Source organism: Schistocerca piceifrons, chromosome 9 (assembly GCF_021461385.2).
Source record: "Schistocerca piceifrons isolate TAMUIC-IGC-003096 chromosome 9, iqSchPice1.1, whole genome shotgun sequence".
NCBI classification, from domain to species: Eukaryota; Metazoa; Arthropoda; class Insecta; order Orthoptera; family Acrididae; genus Schistocerca; species Schistocerca piceifrons.
Window position 1 is genome coordinate 166781827 of NC_060146.1, and position 27108 is coordinate 166808934.

General features: G+C 38.1%; 1 protein-coding gene across 1 annotated transcript in view; it reads left to right on the top strand.

The window, feature by feature from the left end:
• Nucleotides 1-27108, top strand: part of LOC124716978 (nuclear RNA export factor 1-like) — a 142329-nt gene that overhangs the window by 45568 nt on the left and 69653 nt on the right. Inside the window, exons 4-6 of the mRNA XM_047243582.1 lie at nt 3268-3354; nt 21186-21290; nt 25632-25770. Coding sequence (XP_047099538.1) covers nt 3268-3354; nt 21186-21290; nt 25632-25770 — 331 coding nt within the window. The remainder of the gene's footprint in view (nt 1-3267; nt 3355-21185; nt 21291-25631; nt 25771-27108) is intronic.

The window sequence follows — 27108 nt, forward strand, 5'->3', positions numbered from 1 at the left end:
CTATGCCAACCAGCACTGCTTCTGAAATAATCATTTGTGAAAAACCTGCCTCACACTTTTTCATGTGGCGCCCCGAAATTGGTGGTTGAAGGCAACCACACACACATTGTTTCTTGCTTTTCAAAAGCATTTGACTCAGTACAACACCAATTTTTACTAACAAATGTGCAGTTGTATTGGGTATAAAATCTGCGACTGGATTAAGGATTTATTGGTAAGGAGACAGAACATGTTATCTTTGATGATGTGCCATAGACAGATACAGAAGTAATTTCAGCTTGCCTGAAGGAAATTTATTGGGACATTTACAGACAATGTTAATAGTAGCCTCAGACGTTTTGCAGATGATACAGTTACGTGCCGTGAAATATGATCTGTAAAAGAACTCCACAAATATTCAGTCAGAACTTGGTAAGAGTTCAAGGTGGCCCAAAGGTTGGCAGCATGCTTTAAATATTCAGACTCTATGGCTACAATATCAATGAGTCACAAACAGGAACCAGCAACTCATTTAAATACCTGTGTGTGTTACTTTGTGAAGATGTGAAATGCAGTACTTCACTGTTGCTTAATGCATCATCTGCAAAATTTCTGAGGCTACTATTGTTTGCCAGGTCATTAATATAAATCATTAACAGCAAGGGTCTCAATGCACTTCCTTAGGGCACACCTGAAGTTACTTCTACTTCTGTGAATGACTCTGTGTTCATAACTTACTGCTTCCTTTCTACCGAGAAATCCTCAGCACAATCATAAATTTTGTTTGATACCCCATATAACTCTTTATTTTGCTCACGATCAGATGATATGTTGGTTCGTAGACATTTAAATAGGACTGAGCAAATGAGAAGTTGATCAGGGTTTTTATGGAGTTGTCATAAAGATGATCAAATCGGGATAAGCATCGTCGTTGTCCTCTTCAGTTCCAATATGGGTTTGATGCAGCTCTCCGCACCACTTTATCCTGTCCGACCTTCGTCGTCTCCAAATAACTATTGCAACTTACATCCGTTTCCACCTGCTTACTTTATGCGTCCATTTGTCTCCCAGAACAGATTTTAACCCCCATGCTTCCCTCCATTATCAAACTGACTGTTCCTTCGCACCACAGAATGTGTCTTTGTCAACCAATCCTTTCATCCTGGTCTGGCACAAATTTTGATTGTCGTCATTCCATTCTACAGCTGACAGTAGTCATTATTCGCAATTGTGAATTCATGTAATGTGTTTCGTAACGGTTGTGGTCGCCGCAGTACACTGTTGTCAGAACAACGCAGGCACTGCAGTATCGTAATCCTTTCATTAGTTAAGTTGTGCCATAAATTTTGCTTTTCCGTGATTTTACTCAGAACCTCGTCATTAGTTAATCAATTTACCCGTGTGATCTTCAGCATTATTCTGTAGTACCACATTTCGGAGCTGTTATTCTCTTCATGTCTGAACTGCTTGATGTGTGTGTTTCACTTCACTAGAAAAATACCTTCAAAAAGGATGTACTAACACTAAAATTCGTAATGGATGTAAAACAAATTCTTCGTTCGTGAATGCTTTTTTCCCCACTATTGCCAGTTTGCGTATCTCCACTTCAGCCATAATTGCTTGTTTTGTTGCCCAAGTAACAAATGCCATTTACAACTTTGTGTCTCATTTCGTGATTTGATTCTCTCGGCACTGCCTGATGTAAGTCGACTAAATTCCATTACTCATGTTTAACTTTTATTGATGTTCTTGTTATAATGTCTTTTCGAGACGCTATCCATTCCTTTCAACTGTAGCTTCCCTTTCCTGTCCTTTAATTCTTTGTAACTGCTGTCGGTTTCTATAGAAGTTTTACATAATATTTCAGTCCTCGTATTTTCTCCAATTACCTTTAAAATTCAAGAATGCAGTCAAGTTAACATTGACAAAAGCATTTCTCTAAACCTAGAAATGCTATAAATGTAGGTTTGCCTTTGACCAAGCTGACCTCGTAGTTGTAAATTAGTATTACCACAAGTGTTTCCACATTTCTCTGGAATCCAAACCGATCTTCCTCAAAATTTGTGTCTACCAGCTGTTTCATCCTTCTGTAAATAGTTGTCACTAATTTGAAATTATGACTTACCAAACAGATGGGTTGGTAATATTCACACGTGTCGGCACCTATGGAACTGGAATTAATAAAGGAGATGTGAACAGGTAAAATGGATACAAGTGAAGATGGTAAGATTGTGAGTAAATGGAAGTAGTGCTTCTTGATTGTGGCTCCAGATCATCACTGTATCATCTATGAAACCTGAACCATGTAAAGCTTTTAGAATTTTAGGTGGCTATAACAAACTCATTTAGACAGCATGTTAACAGGTTGTCGTGTAGGGGTAACTTGTGGGTGATTATTATTACTCATTCCACTGCCTGTATCCAGTGTTAATTATACCTTGCTGCCTTTTGTTATACTTTGTCAGGTGTATGATACTCAGAATATCTGTAACCTTCACTTTAATTGGCATTTGTATCTTGCTTTATGCAGCGAAAGATTGTTGCACAAATTAAACATTAATTCTGAAACGCTTTGTCAATGCTGTGTGGCTCCTGTGAAAATACTTAATGGCTGTGTGTTTCCTTTATTTTTACCTTTTGTCCTCTAAATTCTTTCATACTCGTGATGTAAGCGTTTTCTCAATGATACTGTTGTCCACATTGTATCTGTGTATTTATTTACCTACCTCAGGTTCTGTGGGACCATGTGAGCCACGGCCAATCGGTTGCGGAACGAGTCGGTGCTAATTATAAAATTTATGAACAAAAGAATTAATAAAGGATAAAATGTGAATGTTTTCACAATAAAGGATGGCAGCCAAAAACAGTTGCAGGATAGAATGTTTTTGGCTGCCATCCTTTATTGTGAAGAATTTTAACAGTTGCTGCTGCAGCCATGTTTAAAATCTTGAAATGTGAATGTATATGAATAAAGAACACATTATAAAGAACAGTTCTCAACTTTTTGGGGGAAATCCTGTACAGAGGAGGAGGCATGTGGAGCAGGGAAACCTTTTAACTTGGATTTGAATGCTTTATAAGATGTTGTAATCACATTATATAAGGTTCTTGGAAGTTTTTACATAGTTAAGTTTTGAATATTTAAGAGGCATTAGTTTCGAATTTGTTGTTAAGGCTTAAGCAATATCCTCCCCTGTTGTGTGAGATTGTAAGGTTTCTTTGTTTGTTTTGAAATTTAGCTACCTGTTCTACAGTTGATTAGTAACAAGAAAAATATTCTAATTTCAGCTACCACATGGAGGTAAATACTCAAAGGAGTACATCCTGAAGACACTAGCAAATTATGTTGCTCCTCTCGTGTTCAGTCCCCTGTCGGTAAGTGTGATGTATTTTAAAATTGTGCTTGGTGACACGAAAGGGTGTAATGAATAAATGTCACATACGTTAAAAACCTGAGTAAGTTAATGGAGTTACAGATTGTCTAATATACATGCTCTATGTAGTATAGTTAAAAAATTATTTACTAATTCATGAATGAATTACTACAGGCCATACACTTTAAGTTGGCCCATCTCTGATTGGCAAAGGCGGCTGACTTCATGCCACTCCAGAATGTTTACGCTCATTTCTAACCTTAGCTGGTAATAGCAACGTACCAGTAGTAGCCATTTTTAACACAGTATTGATCAGTGTGTGTGCGCAGTGATTGTTAATATTAATTATAAAAAAGAGTGAAGAGGCTGTACTTGTGCTTTTATTAACTCAATTACTCAAACATTAAGTGATGCTTACTTTCCTATCCCTTCTGTGAAGCATTAATCCGTTACATGCTCGTATCTTTTATAAGCTGTAGGCTGGCTGCCCTGGGAGTAGGAGGAGGAGGTGGAGCTTCAGCCAACAGGCAGTGCACTGCAAGATGATTAAAAGTTTCCACTACCAGTGTCGTCTGCTCAGGGGCCAACTTAAAGTGTATCTGTTTTGAAAAGCAATTATGTGTGATGTCAGTAAATATATTATAATTGGTAGTTATAGTTTCACTTTCAACAAAACCATGAAATGAGAAAAAGAAATAAAGAACAGATAGTGCTAAAAAAATAAGCTGTCAAAAAAGAACACCAAAACTGACAAAAATAGCTCTAAATTTGGCCATAACATCAAAAAGATTTTCCTGACCCTACCAATAAGTGTGTGCACTAACACTGATTTCCACTGTATGGTGGTGCCTTATGTTACACTTGGATTAAAACAACGTTGTAATTGATCTTTCAGTAGGTCAAATGGTAATGTCCATCTGCCGACTGACAACAATTGTTTCTCAATTGCTACTTGCTATTTGCATTGTGAGTTTTGCAGAGCATCATTGAGTCTGTCTTGTTGCACACTGGCGACACTGCCCTGTGGCAGTGTGATCTTTCAGTTGCAAAGCTATTTTCTTTGAATTGTAGATAATAGCCATTTCTGTGTAAGATTTAAAATAAGTTGCATCTGCTCCTTTTCTTTCACCCTCCTTCCTTCCCCTTCAACCATTCTTTGTGCCAGGAGGTGGCTCTGTAAGCTTGCATACATGATACCATTGGTATGTGTGTTCTCCTGACTCCACATATTCATTCATTTAGAAGTGAACTTTTCTGTATTCTAGATGACAGCGTAAAAAAATGTATGCAGTGAGATTTTTACATTGTATCGAAAAGTCATCACTAAGTAGTTGAGCTTAGTCTGTCCTTATTAGACCAGTTGTATTGAAAGCATAATTCCCTCAAGAAAACTAAAAAATTTGAGAGAAAACGGCTCATCACAAGCAAAAAATTTTAGTACTGCAAATAGACTTATTCAAAAGTTAAAACTCTGTTCCTAGCTTTTGGAACTGTTAGTTCCTTTCCGAAGGAGGAAAGAGATAAAGGCTGGGGAAGGTTACAAAAGAATGTGCTCTGGCTCTTCAAACGTCATCTCTTCCACTCCTTTCGTCCCTGCCTCTCTCTCATCCTGGGGTTTGAATGAACTTACTCTTGTAAACATCCCCCTTTCCACCATGGGGAAGAAACACAGTTCTGTTCCCCCCCACCCCACCCCAATGTGTCTGTTGGCAGTGGATATTAGACTGACATTTTTCCACAGATGTGGAGAGCAGATTACAAAACAAAAGTGAGGGGACAAAGAGGAACAGGGGGCTTGTTTGTCATTGGTCATCATTTCAGTGCTTTGCAACTTGGTGACTTAACTGTAATAGTTCAGTAAGAAAGTAAAATAGGAATGTTGATAAAATCAAAAGCCTAATTTTTCTGTTTATTTTTTTTGTGTTGCTTGAGTAATGATTACATAGTGCACAAGTTTAATAGCACAGTCTCAACATACATTTGCTGAAATTTAAAGTGGTTAGTTGATAAGTGGTTTAGAAATAACCCAAAATATCTAAATGTTTGGAGTCTGGGGTGAGTTTCATGACAAGAAAGATAAACACTGTCCTTTGATACTGTAAGTTGGAGACAAAAAAAGTGTGTAGAATAACACTGGTGAGTCCACTGTTATAAAAATTCTGGGGATTGATATGTTTTCTGACTACCATTATGATTTTGGGAAAGCTACTACTTTACTGCTTAATGTATTTGAGAATTTCTCAACCACATGGTCTTAATATATAAGATACTTTAATTTATCTGTAAAACACCATGTTTGCACAGTGAGAGATTATAGCTTTTTTTCTGAGTGAGGGGGTGCAAATATGTAAAAGCGGGTGGCAGGATGAAGCTTGATGATCCTTCAGTTCTAGTTAGTGTCTTATAGATATTAAATATAAACACACCATCATTATTACAGGGCATTTTTTCCAAACTATTACGTGGTTTTAAACCTAAGAAATTACTTTTGTAAATTTTATACTCAGTAGTGAGGGACCTGAAAAATTCGTATTTGCAGTCAAGTAAATCCTATCTCAAAATGTGAAACTGAGTGAGGTGCCAACAGTGGTTGGTGCACTGGACTTGCATTTGGGAGACTACTGAGATTGAGGTTTTCCATAATTTCCGTAAATGACTCCAGAAATATGCCAGCATGCTTGCTTTGAAAAAAGAAATGGCCAATTTTCTTCGCGTCCTTCCTGGAGCCAAGATTATGCTCCATGGCTTCAATGTCAACAGGATGTTAAACATTAATTTTCCTTCCAACTTTCCTTCCCTTGGTTAGGACTTGTGTGTCAAGGTCCTAATTTTATTAAGCTGTTTCTGGGTAGTCCATAAAATTAAACTAATTTAGGCAACATTGTCAAAACCCTTCTCTTGTTATCAGTGCTTTCTTTCTCAAAATGCCTTTCAGTGACACGATTATTCCATGGTCATCTGCCAAAACTTATCAAGTCAGTGGCATAGCCATCTGTTAGATATTTCACATTGTTTATCAGATTTTCCCTGTATATCATTGGCTTTTGTGTTATGTTCACTGAGAACCTATGTGCAAGAGTTAGTGAGGCCAGCACAATGTTATGTAAGGACAGTGGGCAGTTCACTATGGCAGAACATCCTGTGCAACAGTATGGATGTAGCTTTGTGTTCTTAGCTCTGTGTCCCTCCTGCATTATGTTATCTCTTCTCTTTAAAATCATCGCATATATTTCTATTAATTTATCTATTTTACTTGTTATTGAGCTCCATAGCTGTGGATTATATTACTTTAAGAAATAATCACACTTTTTATGCATTATTATCTGGGAAAAACTTGGAATTATTCATTGTTTTGTTACTCTAACAAAAAAATTTACTTGAAGTCACTACTGCTGAATAACACTGTAGCAATCAAACATAAACAAGAGAAGAAAGCCAAAATAAAACTTCAGCAGCATAAATGCGCCATTTACATCAACAATACAGTGCACACAAACTGCTTTCATTCAGCGTGACATCACAACTGTTCATATTTCTAACAGGTCGTGAGAAAAGTTGCAAATGGAGGTTTGAGAAGTATTACTTTAAAAGTAAACTTCCTTTTACGTGTGAGAATGTACAGGGAATTTCATAAATCGTGCTGCGTTATCTCTCATTCAAAATGTGACATATTAAGGACCAGCCACTTTGAATAATTTCTGGCCTAGAAGACAAGCAATTTATGCCATTATTTCAAATTTTACTGGCACGTTTGTGTTTGATAAGTCTTTAGGGATAATACACACTAAAAAAATACCAAACTTCAAGATAAGTTTTTCTTGTGTATTTTAGTTTTTTTATAGATTACAAATTATGCAATAATGATGGCAAAAAGTATAATTATCTTTCAAAAATAGTGTGAGGGGGTTCGTGAGCGATTTTACACAGGATTGGTTTTCCTGGGGAAAAGTCAGAGCTTGATGAAACATAATCAGTCAGGGAATCCACAAAATGTTCGGTGCACAGCAGTGAAATTTATAATTGTGCTTGTCAGAAATATTCAGCGGCTATGATTTAAGCTGTACTCTAGGAGACTGCCTAACCTCACCCTTGGGAGAGGGGGGTGGGGGAGACAAAAAAAAGATGACCAATAGTATATGTGAAAGCTTAGCTTTTCTTGTAGCTATACTGTATCTATGTTAAATTAAACCATCAACTTTTACTACTTGTGTGTTCAAACTATTAACACTCATTTTGCTATTGGCTGATTACATCATCTGTCTTATGCTCTAAATATCTGCTGTCATTGGCTGGTGAGATCCTGTGACATGAGCTGTGATTGGCTGACAAAAGCACATTGCACAGTGCAATCTTGATTTCATAATTTTGGAAGCTACCACGCTGCATTTGGTGGAATTTGTATTTATGCTCTGATAATACGAAAATGTGCAATGTACATGTTGCCACACATTGGGAGCTTTCCTCCAAAATGTGTTTTTTTGCTGTTTTTCATTTCTGAAAGTGCCAGGAAGTTCTACACGTGTGTGTAAAACCTTTATTGTTCATAGGATAAATAAGTTTTATAGCTCTGAGGGAAATTATACTTTTACTCAACACAAAAAAATTTGTGCTTTCAACTGTGGTACATTGTATTTTCATCCAGGAAAAATGTGTTTTTAACTGGGGAAAAGTGTATTTTTAACCAGAAAAAATCTGGTATTTTTTTTCTCTTGTCAACATATACATCCTAAATTAGCACATTGTTTCAAACATTGACAGTGATTTGGGTGCTACAGCTGCCCAGTAAGATATAACAATTTCATTTATCTACTACACTTCGCAAATTGTGCAGAAGTAGAGATGGTTCTGTGTCAGGAGGCACTAACCCAAGTTGCTCTTTGCCAGTTTCTCTTGGAAGGATGGTGGCGACCTGTTGTCGCCAGTAGGTACTGTGAAAGAAGATTCAGAATTAGTTATTCATTTCTGTAAGTTTTTATTCATTTCTGTAAGTTACAGTCAGTGTCTTGACTTGCTGTTTGTGCAGCTCAAGGTATCTGATGCCGCACTCACTGGTCCTGGCCGGCAGTTGCAGTGGTGGTTTGCTGACTGTGTTGACTCCAGCACTGACCATGCCACGGCAGTGACTGAATGTGGTGCATGTATTGGACATGCTGATTTTGGATGTGCTCTGTCCTCTCCCACTCACTGTCATTCTTCTACAGCTGTCTCACTATGATGTGATGACTGTTGCTGTGTAGTGCAACGATCTTGGCCTGTCATTCAGGTAGGCCCCGTTCAGTCTGTCAAAGTATCAACAATGCAGGTGTTCTGACCCAGAACGATAGGGAAGAACCCTGGTTCCACCCATCTGCAACAGCAGCAGGCTGTGCTGTTGAACTCTGCGACTGGTGATTACGGAGAGGTTGCCGTCTCTCCCATCACTTTACTGTAAGCAGGGAAATGAGTGTGAACATAATGTGCGCTGTGGTCCACCTGACTGCCTAAAGAGCCAAAATGTTTACCTTCTGTCACCTGTCATGACAGCATAGGTCTTACCATTCCAGAGGTATCAGCAGTTATCACACTGCTGTGCTTGCTTGACAAGTTTGTTGTATAATAGAACTGGTTCATAAAAGCTCTCGGTACATGTGGTTGTGTTATCAGTAGTGTTTCTTTCATCATGTTACAAAGGTGATGTGATCCTGTCCAGCTCCTCTGCCCTACTACATTTCTGCGGAGGTTCAGTGTCTGGCTCGCCAGAAGCGTCAGTGTTGTGTTTTCCTCTCTTGGTGGTGAAATGTCATTCTTCGCTCCCACCTAGTGTCAACACAGCAGTAATGTAAACGAGGTAGCTTCGCTCTCTTTGCTGCCTTGTAGAAGTTTGACATGCAAAAATATTTATAACATATTATTCCTTGTAAATTTACTCTTGAAGTATAGTAGATAAACAAAATTGTTGTTTTGCACAGGGAAGCTGCAGCATGCAAGAAAGTCAGTGTTCTAAATGATGTGTTAATTGAAGGTTTAAATATATATCACTCAAATTGAAGGCGGACAAAAGCCAGCAACACATAGTGGCATACGTAAAAAGGTGGCTGGTCATTGTATTTCTTCAGTAAATCTTACATTTTCTTGTAGCTGTAACTCTTATAGTGGAAACTGCTACATAATACCTCATTTTTTATCTTTTTCTTGTTCATGTTCTCCTTGTGCTCATATTTTGCTGTACCTTTTGTCTGTCCTGTTTATCCTTGTCCTATCTTTTCTTTTATTCTCTTATTTCCTCCTCCCTACTTAAACGTCGTCTATATTTAAGTTTTTGCAGAAATGTTTCTGTGTAGTATTTCTCGGCTTTGGGTCACACAAATAGTACGATCTGTTTTAGCTTCTTACAACAATGTAGGTCCCTAAGATTGGGATCAGCATTTTCAAACGACCTATACGGTGTAGATTAGGGTCCCAAATATATCATCCTGCAGCCATTCAGTCTGATGAGCCACGTTTAAGTAATCAGCAAAAAGGAATTTCAGGATTTCTTGTGATAAACGAGACCTTTGAAAAAAAGATCACTGACTTCAAAACAGCACTATAGCATAGCAGTGCAGTTATTTGGCTGGTGTGCTGGAGATTGAGAGTTCAGACCCCTTTGGATGCAAACTACTTTTTTTACATCTTTATCAAATGACTGCATTCCTTTTAAAATTTGAAGTCTATCAAAGAACTGAAATAAATCTTGACACTTGGTCTTTTTTTTTAGTATGTACTACTGTATTTTTCCCGAGGGCATGCAGCTTTGCTGTATGGTTAAATGATGATGGCGTCCTCTTGGGTAAAATATTCCAGAGGAAAAATAGTCCCCCATTCGGATCTCCGGGCGGGGACTACCCAGGAGGACGTCGTTATCAGGAGAAAGAAAACTGCCGTTCTACGGATTGGAGCGTGGAATGTCAGATCCCTTAATCGGGCAGGTAGGTTAGAAAATTTAAAAAAGGAAATGGATAGGTTAAAGTTAGATATAGTGGGAATTAGTGAAGTTCGGTGGCCGGAGGAACAAGACTTTTGGGTCAGGTGAATACAGGGTTATAAATACAAAATCAAATAGGGGTAATGCAGGAGTAGGTTTAATAATGAATAAAAAAATAGGAGTGCGGGTAAGCTACTACCAACAGCATAGTGAACGCATTATTGTGGCCAAGATAAACACGAAGCCTATGCCTACTACAGTAGTACAAGTTTATATGCCAAGTAGCTCTGCAGATGATGAAGAAATTGATGAAATGTATGACGAGACAAAAGAAATTATTCAGATAGTGAAGGGAGGCGAAAATTTGTCATGGGTGACTGGAACTCGACAGTAGGGAAAGGAAGAGAAGGAAACGTAGTACGTGAACATGGAATAGGGTTAAGGAATGAAACAGGAAGCCGTCTGGTAGAATTTTGCACAGAGCATAACTTAATCATAGCTAACAAGAACCATAAGAGGGTTGTATACATGGAAGAATCCAGGAGATACTAGAAGGTATCAGATTATATAATGGTAAGACAGAGATTTAGGAACCAGGTTTTAAATTGTAAGACATTTCCAGGGGCAGATGTGGACTCTGACCACAATCTATTAAAACTGAAGAAACTGCAAAAAGGTGGGAATTTAAGGATATGGGACCTGGATAAACTGACTAATCCAGAGGTTGTACAGAGTATCAGGGAGAGCATAAGGGAACAATTGACAGGAATGAGGGAAAGAAATACAGTAGAAGGAGAATGGGTAGATCTGAGGGATGAAGTAGTGAAGGCAGCAGAGGATCAAGTCGGTAAAAAGACGAGGGCTAGTAGAAATCCTTGGGTAACAGAAGAAATATTGAATTTAATGATGAAAGGAGAAAATATAAAAATGCAGTACATGAAGCAGGCAAAAGGGAATACAATCGTCTCAAAAATGAGATCGACAGGAAGTGCAAAATGGCTAAGCAGGGATGGCTAGAGGACAAATGTAAGGATGTAGAGGCTTATCTCTAGGGGTAAGATAGATACTGCCTACAGGAAAATTAAAGAGACCTTTGGAGAAAAGAGAGCCACTTGTATGAATATCAAGAGCTCAAATGGAAACCCAGTTCTAAGCAAAGAAGGGAAAGCAGAAAGGTGGAAGGAGTATATAGAGGGTCTATACAAGGGCGATGTACTTCAGGACAATATTATGGAAATGAAAGAGGATGTAGATGAAGATGAAAGGGGAGATACAATACTGCATGAAGAGTTTGACAGAGCACTGAAAGACCTGAGTCGAAACAAGGCCCCGGGAGTAGACAACATTCCATTGGAACTACTGACGGCCTTGGGAGAGCCAGTCCTGACAAAACTCTACCATCTGGTGAGTAGGATGTATGAGACAGGCGAAGTACCCTCAGACCTCAAGAAGAATATAATTCCAATCCCAAAGAAAGCAGGTGTTGACAGATGTGGAAATTACCGATCTGTCAGTTTAATAACTCACAGCTGCAAAATACTAACGCTAATTCTTTACAGCCGAATGGAAAAACTGGTAGAAGCTGACCTCGGGGAAGATAAGTTTGGATTCCGCAGAAATATTGGAACACGTGAGGCAATACTGACCCTACGACTTATCTTAGAAAATAGATTAAGGAAAAGCAAACCTACATTTCTAGCATTTGTGGACTTGGAGAAAGCTTTTGACAATGTTGACTGGAATACTCTCTTTCAAATTCTAAAGGTGGCAGGGGTAAAATACAGGGAGCGAAAGGCTATTTACAATTTGTACAGAAACCAGATGGCAGTTATAAGAGTCGAGGGACATGAAAGGGAAGCAATGGTTGGGAAGGGAGTGGGACAGGGTTGTAGCCTCTCCCCGATGCTATTCAATCTGTATATTGAGCAAGCAGTAAAGGAAACAAAAGAAAAATTCGGCGTAGGTATTAAAGTCCATGGAGAAGAAATAAAAACATTGAGGTTCGCCAATGACATTGTATTTCTGTCAGAGACAGCAAAGGACTTGGAAGAGCAGTTGAACGGAATGGATAGTGTCTTGAAAGGAGGGTATAAGATGAACATCATCAAAAGCAAAATGAGGATAATGGAATGTAGTCGAATTAAGTCAGGTGATGCTGAGGGAATTAGATTAGGAAATGCGACACTTAAAGCAGTAAAGTAATTTTGCTACTTGGGGAGCAAAATAACTGATGATGGTCGAAGTAGAGAGGATATAAAATGTAGACTGGCAATGGCAAGGAAAGCGTTTCTGAAGAAGAGAAATTTGTTAACATTGAGTATAGATTTAAGTGTGAGGATGTCGTTTCTGAAAGTGTATGGAGTGTAGCCATGTATGGAAGTGAAACATGGACAATAAATAATTTGGACAAGAAGAGAATAGAAGCTTTCGAAATGTGGTGCTACAGAAGAATGCTGAAGATTAGATGGGTAGATCACATAACTAATGAGGAGGTATTGAATAGAATTGGGGAGAAGAGGAGTTTGTGGCTCAACTTGACAAGAAGAAGAGACCGGTTGGTAGGACATGTTCAGAGGCATCAAGGGATCACCAATTTAGTATTGGAGGACAGTGTGGAGGGTAAAAATCGTAGAGGGAGACCAAGAGATGAATACACTAAGCAGATTCAGAAGGATGTAGGTTGCAGTAGGTCCAGGGAGATAAAGCAGCTTGCACAGGATAGAGTAGCATGGAGAGCTGCATCAAACCAGTCTCAGGACTGAAGACAACAACACCAACTACTACTACTACTACTGTTGAAGATTATCAATTATGTATGTGCCAGCAACACTTTAATTAATGGCATAAATGGCCAGTTTTCTAGGCCTGATGAGATTCTTGCAAGTGGCTGGTTTTCAGAGTGGCACTGGGATTAAGTATAACTTCTTTCATTTGTAATTGTTTACCTTCATTTTAATCATCATATTAACATTTTTATTTGCTTCCAATTTTGTCTTCCAGCTATTCCTCCTTTTCTTCCTATTAGTTTTAAAATTTTCTATCCCTCCCCCCGTCCCACTATTCGGGATCTTTGTCCCAGTGTTTTTATTTATTGTAAGGTTTAAAAATACTGATCTATTGGTTAAAAAACAAAAGATGAAATAATGCATTATTATGGCTGCACAGTGGCATCAGAAGTTTAATTTTGTGTTAAAAGATGTACATTTTTAGTGTAATCATCATACAAACATATAAGACATAAATTATTTTTGCACCACGGACAAAATTGCACTGATGAAGGTTTAAATGAAAGAAGGCTTTATAAAAAAAAAATGAAATGTAAGAAAATGAGTAATAGAAATAATGATTGCATTTACATAGATAAAAATGTAAAACAATGAAAAGGAAGAAATTAAATTGAAACAGGTACATAAAATAATTAAAATAACATGGTTAAAGATTCCAAATGAAAAAAAATTTATACATAAACTAAGTAATTGAATAAAAGTGAAAACACAGTCACTTTGATAAAGATTGAAACAAAAAATACAGTAGCTGGCACCAGATGGTATTTGAATCCACAACCTTCAGCACACCAGCAAAAAAATTTAACTGCTACATATACGTGGTTACTCTGCAAATCACACGTAAGTGCCTGGTATAGGATGTACCAAACTATGTTCACAATAATTCTGTTAATCCACTCTCAAACAGTGTGTGGATAAAGTGAACACCTGTTTCTTTCCGTGTGTGCTCTGATTTCCGTTTTATGATTATCACTTCCCCCTGTGTAGGTTTGCATCAACAAAATATTTTAGCATTTGCAGGAGAAGATTGATGATTGAAATTTTGTGGGAAGATCCTGCTGCAACGAGAAACACCTTTGGCATCTATCCTGAACCCTGTATCATGTCCATGACACTATCTCCTGAATTTCTTGATATTACAAAATGTGCTGCCCTTCTTTGAACTTTCTTGATGTACTCCATTAATCCTATCTGGTAAGGATTTCACACTGCACAGCAGTACTCCAATAGGGGATGTACAATCATAGTGCACCCAGTTTTTTTTTAGTAAATCTGTTGCATCTTCTAAGTGTTCTGCTAATAGAATATAGTCTTCGGTTCACCTTTCCCACAAAATTTTTATGCGTTCTTTCCAATTTAAGTTTTTCGTGTTTGTAATTCATAGGTATTTAGTTGAATTTATGGCCTTTAGATTTGATAGATTTATTCTGTAACTGAAGTTTAACAAATACCTTTTAGCACTCATGTGGGTGGTGTCACACTTTCCATTATTTAGGGTCAATTGCCTATTTTTGCGCCATACAGATATCTTATCTAAATCTTTTTGCAATTTGTTTTTATCTTCTGATGACTTTACTAGATGGTAAATGACAGCATCATCTGCAAACAACGTAAGATGGTAACTCAGATTGTCTCATAAATCATTTATATGGGTAAGGAACAGCAGGGTATCTATAACATTACCTCGGAGAATAACAGGAATCAGTTCTGTTGTACTCAGTGACTTTCCATCAGATATTATGAACTATGACCTCTCTGACAGAAAATCATGAATCCTGTTGCATAACTTAGACGATGTTTCATAAGAACGCAATTCGATTGCAAGCCACCTATGGTTCCATTTTGAAATTATTTACAGTTTTTTAGGACTGCAGTGGATCACAAGAAATGTTGACTGTACAGATAGTTCCGAAATGGTGATCCAGTTCCTGGTGACCATTCCTTGTATTTCATCAGTTGGGCTGTTGAAGGAAAAATGGAGTGGGGGGGGGGGGGGGGTAAAATACTAGGAAACTAAACTGTATACACAAGCTACGCAGTTGAATTTGTTACGTATATATTTGATTTTATACGTTATTAGTGGATGGTGAGAGCACGTAATTGTGAAAGAAACAGCTTTGTTTATAATGTAACTTTCAGTTAATGGTCACAATTTTCTAATTTTTTATCTTTGCATGAATGGTGTAGTAGATGAGAAACACACTTGAAAATGAAACAAGCCATGAAAAAGATGAATAAAAATAAAATTGTGACTAGTTGCAGCAAAAGTTATTCTGTAAACAAAGGCTTTGCTACATAGTAAATTATCAACTGAGCAAGCCAGGAGAAGCAGTCACAGTGTGTGAGAGTATCTCTGCTGTAATTGTTGTATCTTAAGACTACTACGTAATCTGATGACGTTTCAGGTACAATAAATGTTTTGTCCTGCTATCTTTACTTTCTCTAACAATACTTCATTCACTTCGAGGGATTCCAGACTATTGGTTCAACATATTGTTAAACATCCATTCCTAACTGCTATGTATGAACCATTTAATCATTGTTTCATAAGGTTTTTGCCATTGTATTACACCACCACCATTCTGCAAATCTTCCTTGTAGTTTCTCTTCCCTTAAATCTCAGAGGATAGCTCCAAAAATTTGAGTCATTTCGCAGTTTTTGTTGGCTACAATTCCATATTATTGTTAAAAAGTCCAGCATTTTGGTTTGTGTTCAGGGTGTAACATTACTGATCTTTTGCTCTCATATGTCGCCTTGAATTAATGTCCTGTAGGTTACTGCAATGTTCATAATTTTTTGAATACTGCAAGCCAACACTATCAGAGTTAATTGTAAAGTGGTGCATGTTTTGCTACTGATCATGTTAATAGTGACCAACGTGTAGATAATACAATCTATATTTGTCACAAACTAGGTCAGTAAATGAAATTATCATACGGCATTGTTGGCCAGGGGGCCCCCTTCGGGGGAGTTCGGCTGCCATATTGCAAGCTCTTATTAGTTGACGCTACTTCGGCGACTTGTGAGTCAATGTCAGTAATGCACAGAGACATAGGAGAATTATTTAACTTAAGGAAACAAGTGGATGTATTGCAAGAACTACAATCAAAGAATGCTTGATGTGAACCTGTGCAAATGACACAGTACAGAACATTGATTTTCATGGAACTTTACTTGTGAAATGCTGAATCTGGACTTTGTGTAAATTACTCAGTGAGTGCTCAGTCAAAACTGTCAAGCATTGTTCATTGCATCTACATTTTGCATTTAAAATTGTCAGTGAATGGTATCAGAAAATAAAGGGAACAAGAACTGCAAACAAAATACTTTTACTTGCCTTCAAAGTAATCACCATTAGTTGGCATCAAATTTTTCTGTATAATGGTACCATATCGTAAAAAAACTATTACTGGTGGAAACCAGTGTTTCGTCCACAGTTACAGTGGCCTTCTTCTGGATCTCCTGGTAGACCTAGGAGGAGGCCACTGTAACCATATCTGAAACATTAATCAGTAATAGTTTCCTACAGTATGACACAGTATCATACCCAGAAAACTATTATGTCAACTGACTCTGGCCACAAAAGCCTATGTAGTTACGTTAATCACCATTAGTGACAACACACGTCTGACTTCAGTTGTGAAGCTGCAGCAAATTCTGCATATGGAATCGCTTGAAGCACCGTACTTCCGTGCAGTTTTTGTTAAGTGTAATCCTTTCAGCCTAAGGCAGGGAACCAGAAAGAAGCCTGCTGGTACTAAATTTGGGGACTAAGGTGGGTGTTAACAACAGTCACCTTGTGTTGAGCAAGAAAGTTGAGCATACAGACATTAGTTATCCAACAATGCATGGCCAAGGTAGTTTGAGCACTTCTCCAAGAAGTGTTTGCTGACAATTTCCAACAGCTTTACAATTGATGTTAGAAGTGTGTTGCAGGTAATGGTGATTAATTTGAAAGCAAGTAAAGGTATTTTGTTTGTAACTCTTGTTCACTTTATTTTCTGAGATTGTTCAGCGGACTTTTCAGACACGCCTTTTGTTTAACAACATGCTTAAGGATTCTACAAAATGAATGAAGTTATTTTATTTGTCTGCATGCCCTTAAAATGGTACGAATATCAAGTTATATTTTCTGGAATGGAATTCTGTGCACCCGTGCGTTCTAGCAAAGCCTGCCAAGAAATTTGTAGACACTGAAGTATTTCATTTAAAATATTTCACTAATAATACATTATTCCTTTAAAAGTATACACTTTCTAATAATAGAACAATAGGGACTCAAAGATAACATTTCTGTCCACTCCAATACAAAACTGTAACACAGCAAGAGTCGTCGTTGGCTGCGCACTGAGTGTATACTGATACCAAAAACTAGACAATCCAAAAACAGATCGGAGCCATTGTAGGCATAACAGTATGACAGTTGGTGAGAAGCTTCGTACAACATGCAACAGGTGCCAAGGCTCCCACTGGCCGTGCTTATATTGGGGTGAATGCCACTGCCGTACACGTGAGACACCAGTCTCATATCTTGTTGATGGCTGTAGTGACTTTCTTGCCAGTGACTCACAGCGTCTGAGAGTCGCTGTGCTGTGGAGACCCGCTGTATGTTGGGGTACAAGAACAGCAACATTAGGTTTTCAGAGAGATTACTTTTGATAATTGATCATTTTGAAATTCTTACAGTGATAATAATTCTGCATTAACATATTTCTTGAATTACACAAGTTTCAAAGATGACGAGGTGTTCATTAAAAAGAGGGCAATGAAGGTTGTCAGACCAAGCCAAAAATAAAAAATTATTAGCAATGTAAAATTTTTAAGTGCACATAGATTTCTTGAAGTGTTAACTTACAGTATTTCATTAAAGAAAATGTTTTTAGAGGAACAATTTATACTATTAATGTCAGTTACATTAAAATTGCAATGTGAATATAAAATTGCAACTTAACATTGAATTTTTATATTTCGCCATAAATGCCAAAGACCAATGTATAAAATACCTTCAGTGTGTTAAATGTTTGATATTAACCATGTAAGCATGAAAGTTCAGAAAAGGTTATAAATTATGTTTAAAGTTTGTTGGAAGTCACTGTGTTAGTCCAGTCACCAATGGAAAAATCAGTGGAAAAAATTGTGTACTTACAAATTTTTGCAGAGTACTAAGAGAAGTGTCCTGAACAACATCTTAAAAATCATGACTGGTGGGGCTTTAGGGTTGGGGAGGGGATGGTTTCAAAAGTCACAGTATTTTTCTCAAATAACTTGAAACCATTCCTTCTCGTGAAAATGTTTTCAGGTCAAAATTAAGTTAACGTGAAATTTTCTGCAAAAAAGGTCCTATTCATTTTTTCCAGATTCAGGGGATGGAAAATCTCAATTTATTAAAAATATTGTTCTAATGGTATAAAATTAATGTTTATCTTATAAAGAAGTGGGTTAAAAACAAGTATTAAATGTATGTACCACATCTAGGTGCAATAGAGCTGTATCAAGGGATAAATTGTGTTTTGGGCCTGTAACAGAGTGGAAGGGGGAGATGGGTGGGGCAGAAGTGCGAGTGGAGGTAGCTCACTGGATTGTGTTTGCGCACTTCCCTCTTTCATAGGTCTGCTAACTGAACGTCAAACAGGCGATTCCATCGTCTATTTACCCCAGTACATCACAAGAAGCAACTATAGGTTGTTGCACAAAGTTATGCAGGTCCTCCACAGCAGGCCTCGTGCATCACTGGTGACGCAGTGCACAGACATGCCCAAGGAGTGTTTATTTTACACAGAGCAGCACATGGAGTGATATGTGTTACTAACAACACTAACGCATCTTGATAGAATCTATGTAAATCTCTATTTACTGTTATGCACTGCTAGAGTAACTTTTAGGCATCCTGTATGCAGCTGTAGTGTTCTTCCAGGAAAGGCAACCCCCCCCCCCCCCCTCCCCACTTCCACCACCCACATGAGCACTGCTTGCTTTACAGTTTAGACAGACTATACCTCCCCAGCATCTCATGTTCAGTTCTGTGAGTAGACAAAATAAATGCTCTGAGCTCGTGTTTATATAGTGCAATTTTTTCAGTTGTTAAGTGAGCTATTATGTAAAAATGATCAACAGTTTGAGCTGTCGTCCGTCTACCACACCGAAGAGCCTTTTTGAAGTGTGACATGCTGTTACTATATGTTCGTCAGTGTCGATGTGGAATAATTTTCACAGAATGAGGGTTATCAATTGCATCACCTCAGGCTTCACCCCAGCCTCATCTCTCCCAACATATGAAGAGGCCCAGAGGCTTAAATTGTCAACCTCTGCAACAGAATAGGTTACCTAGGTGTAGTGTAACTACCGATATTTCAATAAAAGTCAAGCAAAGCATTACAGTAGATTGCTGTTCTAGACCTTAACATGATCAGTCCCATTCCCTCAGACATATTCACACACACCTTGGAAGATGTACTGTGGATGGATAGTGAGTGGCTCATGTCAGTGCATCCAGCTTTACAAGTGTGAGCAGTTCTCCAATGGAAGAGATTTATGCGGTCTACCAGCAACACAGCTAATAGTGAGAAAAGTGTAGAAACTTTCTGGTCATTTATTAATTCTGTACAATACACTGTCAGTGATAGACAGCAGCAAAGTGACACATTTGTCAATCCATTCCCTTTCCGAACAACACTACATAGGTTGCTGAGAACATTACACGTACAAATAAAACACAAAGGAACTTATTTTATATGAAAGCTCACTTAACAATTGCAAATAAGTAGTCATTCAATAAAATGGTAACTTCAATTTATAAACTTGTGCTCAGTGAAGTTATTTTGTCTATTTATGCAAGAGAACTTTACAGGAAATGCTGGCAAGATAGCCTGTCTGTAGACTGAAAATCAGGAAATGCTCATGATGGGGATAGTTAACTTTCCTTAAAGAAAACTGCAGCTTCCATACAGGCTGACTAAGAATAAATGTCCACTCCACCTGTGTAGGATAGGGTGCAGGGATTTATGTATATTTTGTCCATATGCATTACTTGTGTTAATATCACTAGTAACGCATATTTGCTAGCCATGTAGCATTAACACACTTTGTGGAAAATAAACTTTTCTCTGGGCACATCTGCACACTACGTCGTCAGTGATTTGTAAGGCACACTGCGGAGGGCCCGTATAACATTGTGAAACACTATGTAGTTGCTTCTTGTGACATAGTGTGATAGTTAGAGGGGGGGGATTGTACTCCCGAACTTCAGTTTACAGTTCTATAAAGGAGGGAAGTGCACAATCCAGTGACTTACCTCCCCTTGCTCTTTACCTCCCGTCCCCTTCCCCAGAATGCAATTTATACCTTGTTACAGCCTGCTGCACTTAGATGCGGTACACTCATTTAATATTTGTTTTTAACCCACTTCTTTTAAAGAGAAACATAAATGTTATGCTGTTAGAACAATATTTTTAAAAATCTTTGATTTTTTTTTTTCCATCCCTGGAACATGGAAACTTTTAGTAGAAGCTGCAATTTTTGAGTTGTTTAAGAAATATGTAAAAAGTGACCTATAAATCTACCCGTACCCCAACAGGCACACCCCACAAGTCAGGATTTTTAGTATGTTGTTCAGGGTGTTGTGCAAAGTTTGACCATGTGGTTTTTCCCTTAATTGTCCATTTCGGTCTTTGTTGACTGGGCTAAGTGCTCTCATTCTCAAATACCAGATGGATATAGTCTCAGTATATCCATGCAATAAGTACACATTCTAAAGACAATATATGCAGTCTATAGCTGATGTATATGTCTTAGTGTGTTGAACCTTTCACATAACATTATACCTGTTATTGAGTAGATGATTTCACCATTTTAGTTTGTTAAATTTGATCACTATTGATATGAAACATCGAAAATCAAATTTTTGTTGTCCGTGGAAGCTGTTGGATAGGCAACATGAACTGGGTGTGAGTTCTGTGCTCAAAGATAGTCGCTTAACAAGTACAAACATGCTGTGTTTCGGAGGGTTTGAACATGTAGTTTTTATGTTAATTTCTAAGTATGTTCTGAGATAGTAACAAATCTTCTTTGAGGTTTTCATCATTTTTTTCCCGTTTGTATTCCAGTACAAGATCAGTGGAAATGAATCGTATTTTTATGTCGATGATTATGATGCTGCAAATGAGTTACTCAATGCAGACAGGCGGATTACACTGACTGATGGGTTCAAGGTAAGACCTTTTTGACGTCCATCTATAATGCAGTATTTTATTTTATTTTGCTTTATCACTTTAGTTTTTCAACTGATTGATAAGAAATTATGAAAGGGATGAACATGTGAATGCGTAAGTAAACATTCCCATGCATTAGAACGAAATCTGTATTTTATTCTTATCTTCTCCAGTTCATCTTCGTGTGTAGCTACGAGCTCATCATTTTTAGGTATCTACTCTGGAGTACAGTCTGTGGTATCTTTGTGATTGGAATCATAAGGAAACTGCAGATGCACTCATATTTAACATGCAGCAGACAAGAATTGAGCAGAATGTGACATTATCGAATAAAATAGCTCAGTAGGAAAATTCATTTGAGATAATTGAATTACAAAGACAGAATGGCTGGTCAATTCTTGCCTGCAGCCTTCAGGGACACTCAGTTCTTTCATGAGTATGTAATTAGTTAACGTGGGACCCCGAGGCCATGCAGTAGTACTTCCTTTTTCTGTAAGTCGGGCCCTCTTGAGTAACCTCTCCCCAGAGTGTCACAATTCCTTTGGGGGTATGTGCATGACGAGTGTGAGATCCTGAGCCATTGCAGTACTCCTTCCTTTCCTGTGCAGCAATACTATTCTGCTCCTTTTCTGTGACTTGGTATTTAGGACAGCTTCCATGTTGACAATACAGCTTTTCTCTTGGACACTGAAGTTACTCATTTAAACGGTGCTGTTCTGTCATAAGCTCCTCTTGTGTGAGTGGGTGAATTAGACTCCCTAAAGCCTAACGTGGTAGCTAGTTGTATGGTGTTCGTAAAGTTCCCTCACGTCGTAGCCCCCTACAGTGTAGGGTACGCGCTGTTGATGCAAGACTGCAACCTCTTCACATGTGCTGAGGAGGATATGCCTGTTGAATTTGGGCCCAGGGACTTGGAGCAAGGGTTACAGTGCTGTGCAGTTGTCACTCTGGAAGAGTGGCATTCATATGGAGAGCCCCGGTCAGAGTGATGGGATGACCTGCAGTACTGGTGGTCAGAGTTCTAGTTCGTTTCTCGTTGGTGGTCGACTGACACTTTATAGTGTCCACTATCTACACTGTAACGACCAGCTGATGAAAGCAGTCAACATATTTTGACCCCCCCTCCTCACAAAAAAAGGGCAGTCACATGACGTACAAACAGAACTATTTTCATAACCCACCCCCCGGCCCCTTATGTACCTTGTCTGTTGCATATGTAGCAATTCCAGATATGAATAGCACTCCTGTGAATGGCGATGAATGGTAAAAATCAGTATTGTGCAGATTTTGTAATTTTTTTGTTGGATGGGAAAAGAAAAAATAATTTCTAGTAATACTTTAGATCAGAGAAACACTCTGTTCAGAGGTGGGAAAATCACTTATTTAAGGCTTTAATAGTGCCAAGGAAAAGAAATGAAAACAAACTAGACCATTTTGGAAAAGAACTGTTTAAGCTTTTACAAAAGCAAACAATCCACTCAGAAAGCTCCCCAGTTGACTACATTTCTTTCCTTTATTTCTTTCAGTAAATAAATAAATAACAAACAGTCAATTTCAAAGGGCTAAGGCTTTGCCTTAAGCCGCATTTTAAATTTTTACTTCCAAACATTTACCAACAGAAAAAATTTACATATGAATTTCAACAAAAATTTTGCCAAAAATAGATGCTACAGTTTAAGGTTCCTGGTAATTACATTTGTAATAGCGATGAATGTGAAAAGGTTAGCAAATTCCAAGGGAACATGTGGCCACGGGCTTATGTTCATCTCTTTCAAGAATTTTTGTAGATATGTTAGATCCAATTTCATTTCTCAATTTGCTAGACTAGCAATCTTTGAAATAACAGTGTGACTGAAGTATGAATTACTTTTCCTGTATGAACATTTGTTTAAATCTCTGATATGCAGGTCTCATTAACCATTACATGATCAGTGCTATTTTGACAATGTGGAAAAAGAAAGTGGGATGTCATGAGATCAGAAATATGTTACAACCAAGATGATCCCTTTATCAGCAGTGCTACGAGATGTTGTTCTACACAAATAAGAATGGCAAAATGAGCTGAGAACGTTTGAGAAAGCAGTGTGTGAAGCTGCAGGGAAGAAAAGTGAAACCAGTAACAGAAAGTCACTATATGTGCAATGTTGAGATTGGAAGAGCTAGCATCCCAGGCTGTGTGGACACACTATTATGAGACCTGTATCTAAGCGATCAGTCCAGCATACATGGCACTTTTCAGATCCCCCACTCATGTAAAAATCGGTGGAGGTTTTTGTTCAGTGTTTGCAACACCAAATGTGAGAGCCTCCTTGTCGTATACATTTCCAAGGGTGAGATATTGATGAGCTTCTAACATGTCTTATTTTCCTTTGTACGGAATTTCAGTTTAGCAAACCTCACATGGTTCTTCTGTAATAATGTTTGTGTAATCTGTTCTCATTACCTTTGAAATAAATAAGAAATAAAATTAAAGTTGTTTGTAATTTCAAGTCGAGGATGTAAAAAAGTTTTTTTACATAAACATAAAAACATGTTTGGCCTCAGGCATGTTCCAACTGGCTGGCTGCTGCATGCGAGGCAGTATATGATTGCCATCTCCTCAATCCTTCCAGCTGTTACTGTCAGTAGACGAATCCTTGTGATACTGCTGCTTCTCTGTTTGAGCAGCTCTGCACTTTGCTTCACAAGCCTGAGTGGACCGATTCCGGATCTCACTATCTCAGAAAAAAATCTGAGGATGTAGTATGGGAATTGAATGTGGGTCATTCAAGACCTGAGGCAGTGACACTAACTGTTCAGCTGTGGAGGCATCAGTTCTACTAGTTTTCCAACTAAATGGGAGTGCTAAGCGATTACAAGAACTCGTCAAATGAGTTCTCTAAACCTCTGTCACCTCAATTCTCCAACTTTCTACTAACATGCAGTGCCCCTGTTAAGTTGAGCCTTTCAGTGGAAGGCTGGGTAAATGACCCGAGCAGGAAGGTGAGTTGGTGAGCAGACTGGTTTTGAAGGTTGGTGGAAGGCAGTGGGAAACCACCACTGAAATTTTCCCATGAGAATCTCGTGCATGGCTCAGTTCTAAATTATCTGGTGTCTGACGTCCCCTAGTAGGATCTGGGGTGGGGGGAGTATATTTCAAAGAAGTCATTAGACCAATAAACTACCCTCCACATTGTAACAAAGGTTGCTGTGCAGTTAGAATGTGCGTGTTGTACTTAAGATGGGAAAATTTCTATAGTATAAAGAGAATTAGTGTGAATGATCTGGATACTTCTGGGCTTAGTGAGACTCGCTGGTGTGGAGTGGCCCCTTCATTACCCAAAGGAGAGAACACTGCGTGTTTTTCTGGGAGTAGTGGCCAGAGTGGAAGTGATGTTGTTCCTAGAAGTGTGAACATCTGTCTTCTCAGTTATAAACCATTAGTGACAGGATCATCTCTATCAAATTGAGTGTAATTTCAACATCGTTCAGACCTGAGCCCCTACTGCTGCAGCATCAGATAAGGAGATAGAGGAGTTCTATGAACAACTGGAACAAGTCCTTAGTAAGATCTTTAACAAAGAACAAGCAATAATTCATGGATACTTCAATGCTAAAATTGGCCTTGGATTTTCCATTGTTGGGTATCTGTGATGAGGTGGATCATCATCATAATCACTGTAAATAATGTGATCTCTCAAAAACTTCAACAGCATCACTGGTGAATTTAATCCTTGTACATGGGTGGTAGATGATGACCATGACAACTTTATCGGAAACAAGGAAGGTGCTGTTGCGAGGCGGAAACAGTACTGTGAAAAGTTGCTGCTGCTGTGGGGGGGGGGGGGGGGGGGTGGTCATCGTCTTCAATCTAGAGACTGGTTTCATGCACCTCTCCATGCTATTCTATCCTGTGCAAGCCTCTTCATCTCCGAATAACTGCTGCAACCTACATCCATAATTACTGCAACTTACATCCTTCTGAATCTGCTTAGTATGTTCATCTCTTGGTCTCCCTCTACAATTATCACCCTCCACACTTCTGTGGAACACATCCAAAATATTTAGTATGTATGGAGTGATACCAGGTTATTGAACGTGCTGGATTGTCAGATGCCAGATTAATGGGCTTTTATGTATCTTATCTTTAGTCAAGGTAACAGTAAAATAAATTTATTTGGCATTTGGAAAAGAATTTTGGGGAATTAAAAGTAGAAAAAGAGACAACATCTGCAGGTATAAGCAAGTTAGATTTTCACCTTTTTCTTTCATCCATCATTGCATTTTATTGTTAAGTTGTTTGCTGGTATATTTGTTTGATGTTGGTGAAACTTGCCCATAATTTTTGTTGCACTGTTTCAGCTAAATGTGATTGTAAGACCAGCAGTGCCCAACATTCAGCTAACAGACGGTGTTAAGGACCTTCTAAAGCAAGTCATGGCAAAGCGGTTCAACCCAATTACCAAAGCTCTGGACCTATCGAAACTCCGTGATGATCCAGGTAATAACTTTGAAATGAATGTACAGTTGTGTGAAGTACTCAACAACTCATTTTCTATTTCAGACATTCATTTCTGAAAATGTAGAGAGAAATGAAACCAGAACTGAGGTGCTAAAGACACACTTTCAGGTTATGGTATATAGAGACACTACAGTAACTGCTTGAATTTTGGGGTCATGTGTAGTCATGTAACAGGGAGGATTAAAGTGATTGGTAGTGACTAGCCATCATTTTGCCATATCAGTATAATCATTGTCAGGTATAATTTGGACGTAAGAAAGACTGTAAATTCAGCCACAGGAGAGAGAAGATGTACAGAACAATGAATAATCCATAAAAAATTTGATATGAATGGAAGGGGAAGAGGAAGTTGCCTTTAACTTTTGGGGCAGGGTGGATGGTGGTAAAAAGATATACAAAATACATGTGTGAAAAGTGATTATACTTGTATTTGTCCATAGTATGTGGATACAGTTAAAAGTGACAAAGTTTGGTGCTGTATTGAACTTACTTTATCTTCTCTTAGACTCCATTAATGGTCTTGTGTCAAATGCAATACTTATTTGCCGCAGACCATTTGCAGCCAGCTACTCATTATAAATGGAAATTAAAAATGAGTAAAATGATAACAAACAGCTATAACTATTGCAAGCCTAGCGTTATGTTGTTAAGAATTACAGAGAATATAAATGAATGTTCAGAATTTCAGGTGTTGCATGAGCACAGTGATTGAAAGCTGACACACATGTGCTGGTACGTGTGTTGTAAATTCCGTATTATAAGTGAAAATGACAGAGCGCCTACTGAAGACATTCTGTGTGTTACAATGTAATATTTTATAAATTACGAAACAGACTTGTTGGACCAGGAAGAGAGATGTCTGTTGCTAACAGTAGGCACATATGAAAGTAAGAAGTACGCTACCTAGCTTTCATAATTTGAGGCCTCTGTAAATTATCACTGTGGCAAACTTTACTAGTTTCGTCAAACATTTGACAGTGTGTGGTTGTATTTGACATCGATGTTTCACTGCACGTGTTTAGCAAAAGTGTTTTATTACAATTTATCTCATTGCACCATGAGTTTCCACAGGTATGGAAATGACAATTGAGGATAAAAACAAAATAACATTGAAAATTACTAAAATAGTACAGGTGTAAAGTCACTCTGACCCACAGAGCAACAAAGCATTTTTCACATCATCAAACAATGCCAGGGGTAAAAGAAGTGGTAAGTGACAGGTAAAAACCCTAGGAGTCAAGGGATCACACCTGAAACGTTGAGATCCGTAATCTGGAACTTCACCACTGAGCCACTGATAATGTATCAAATGATGTG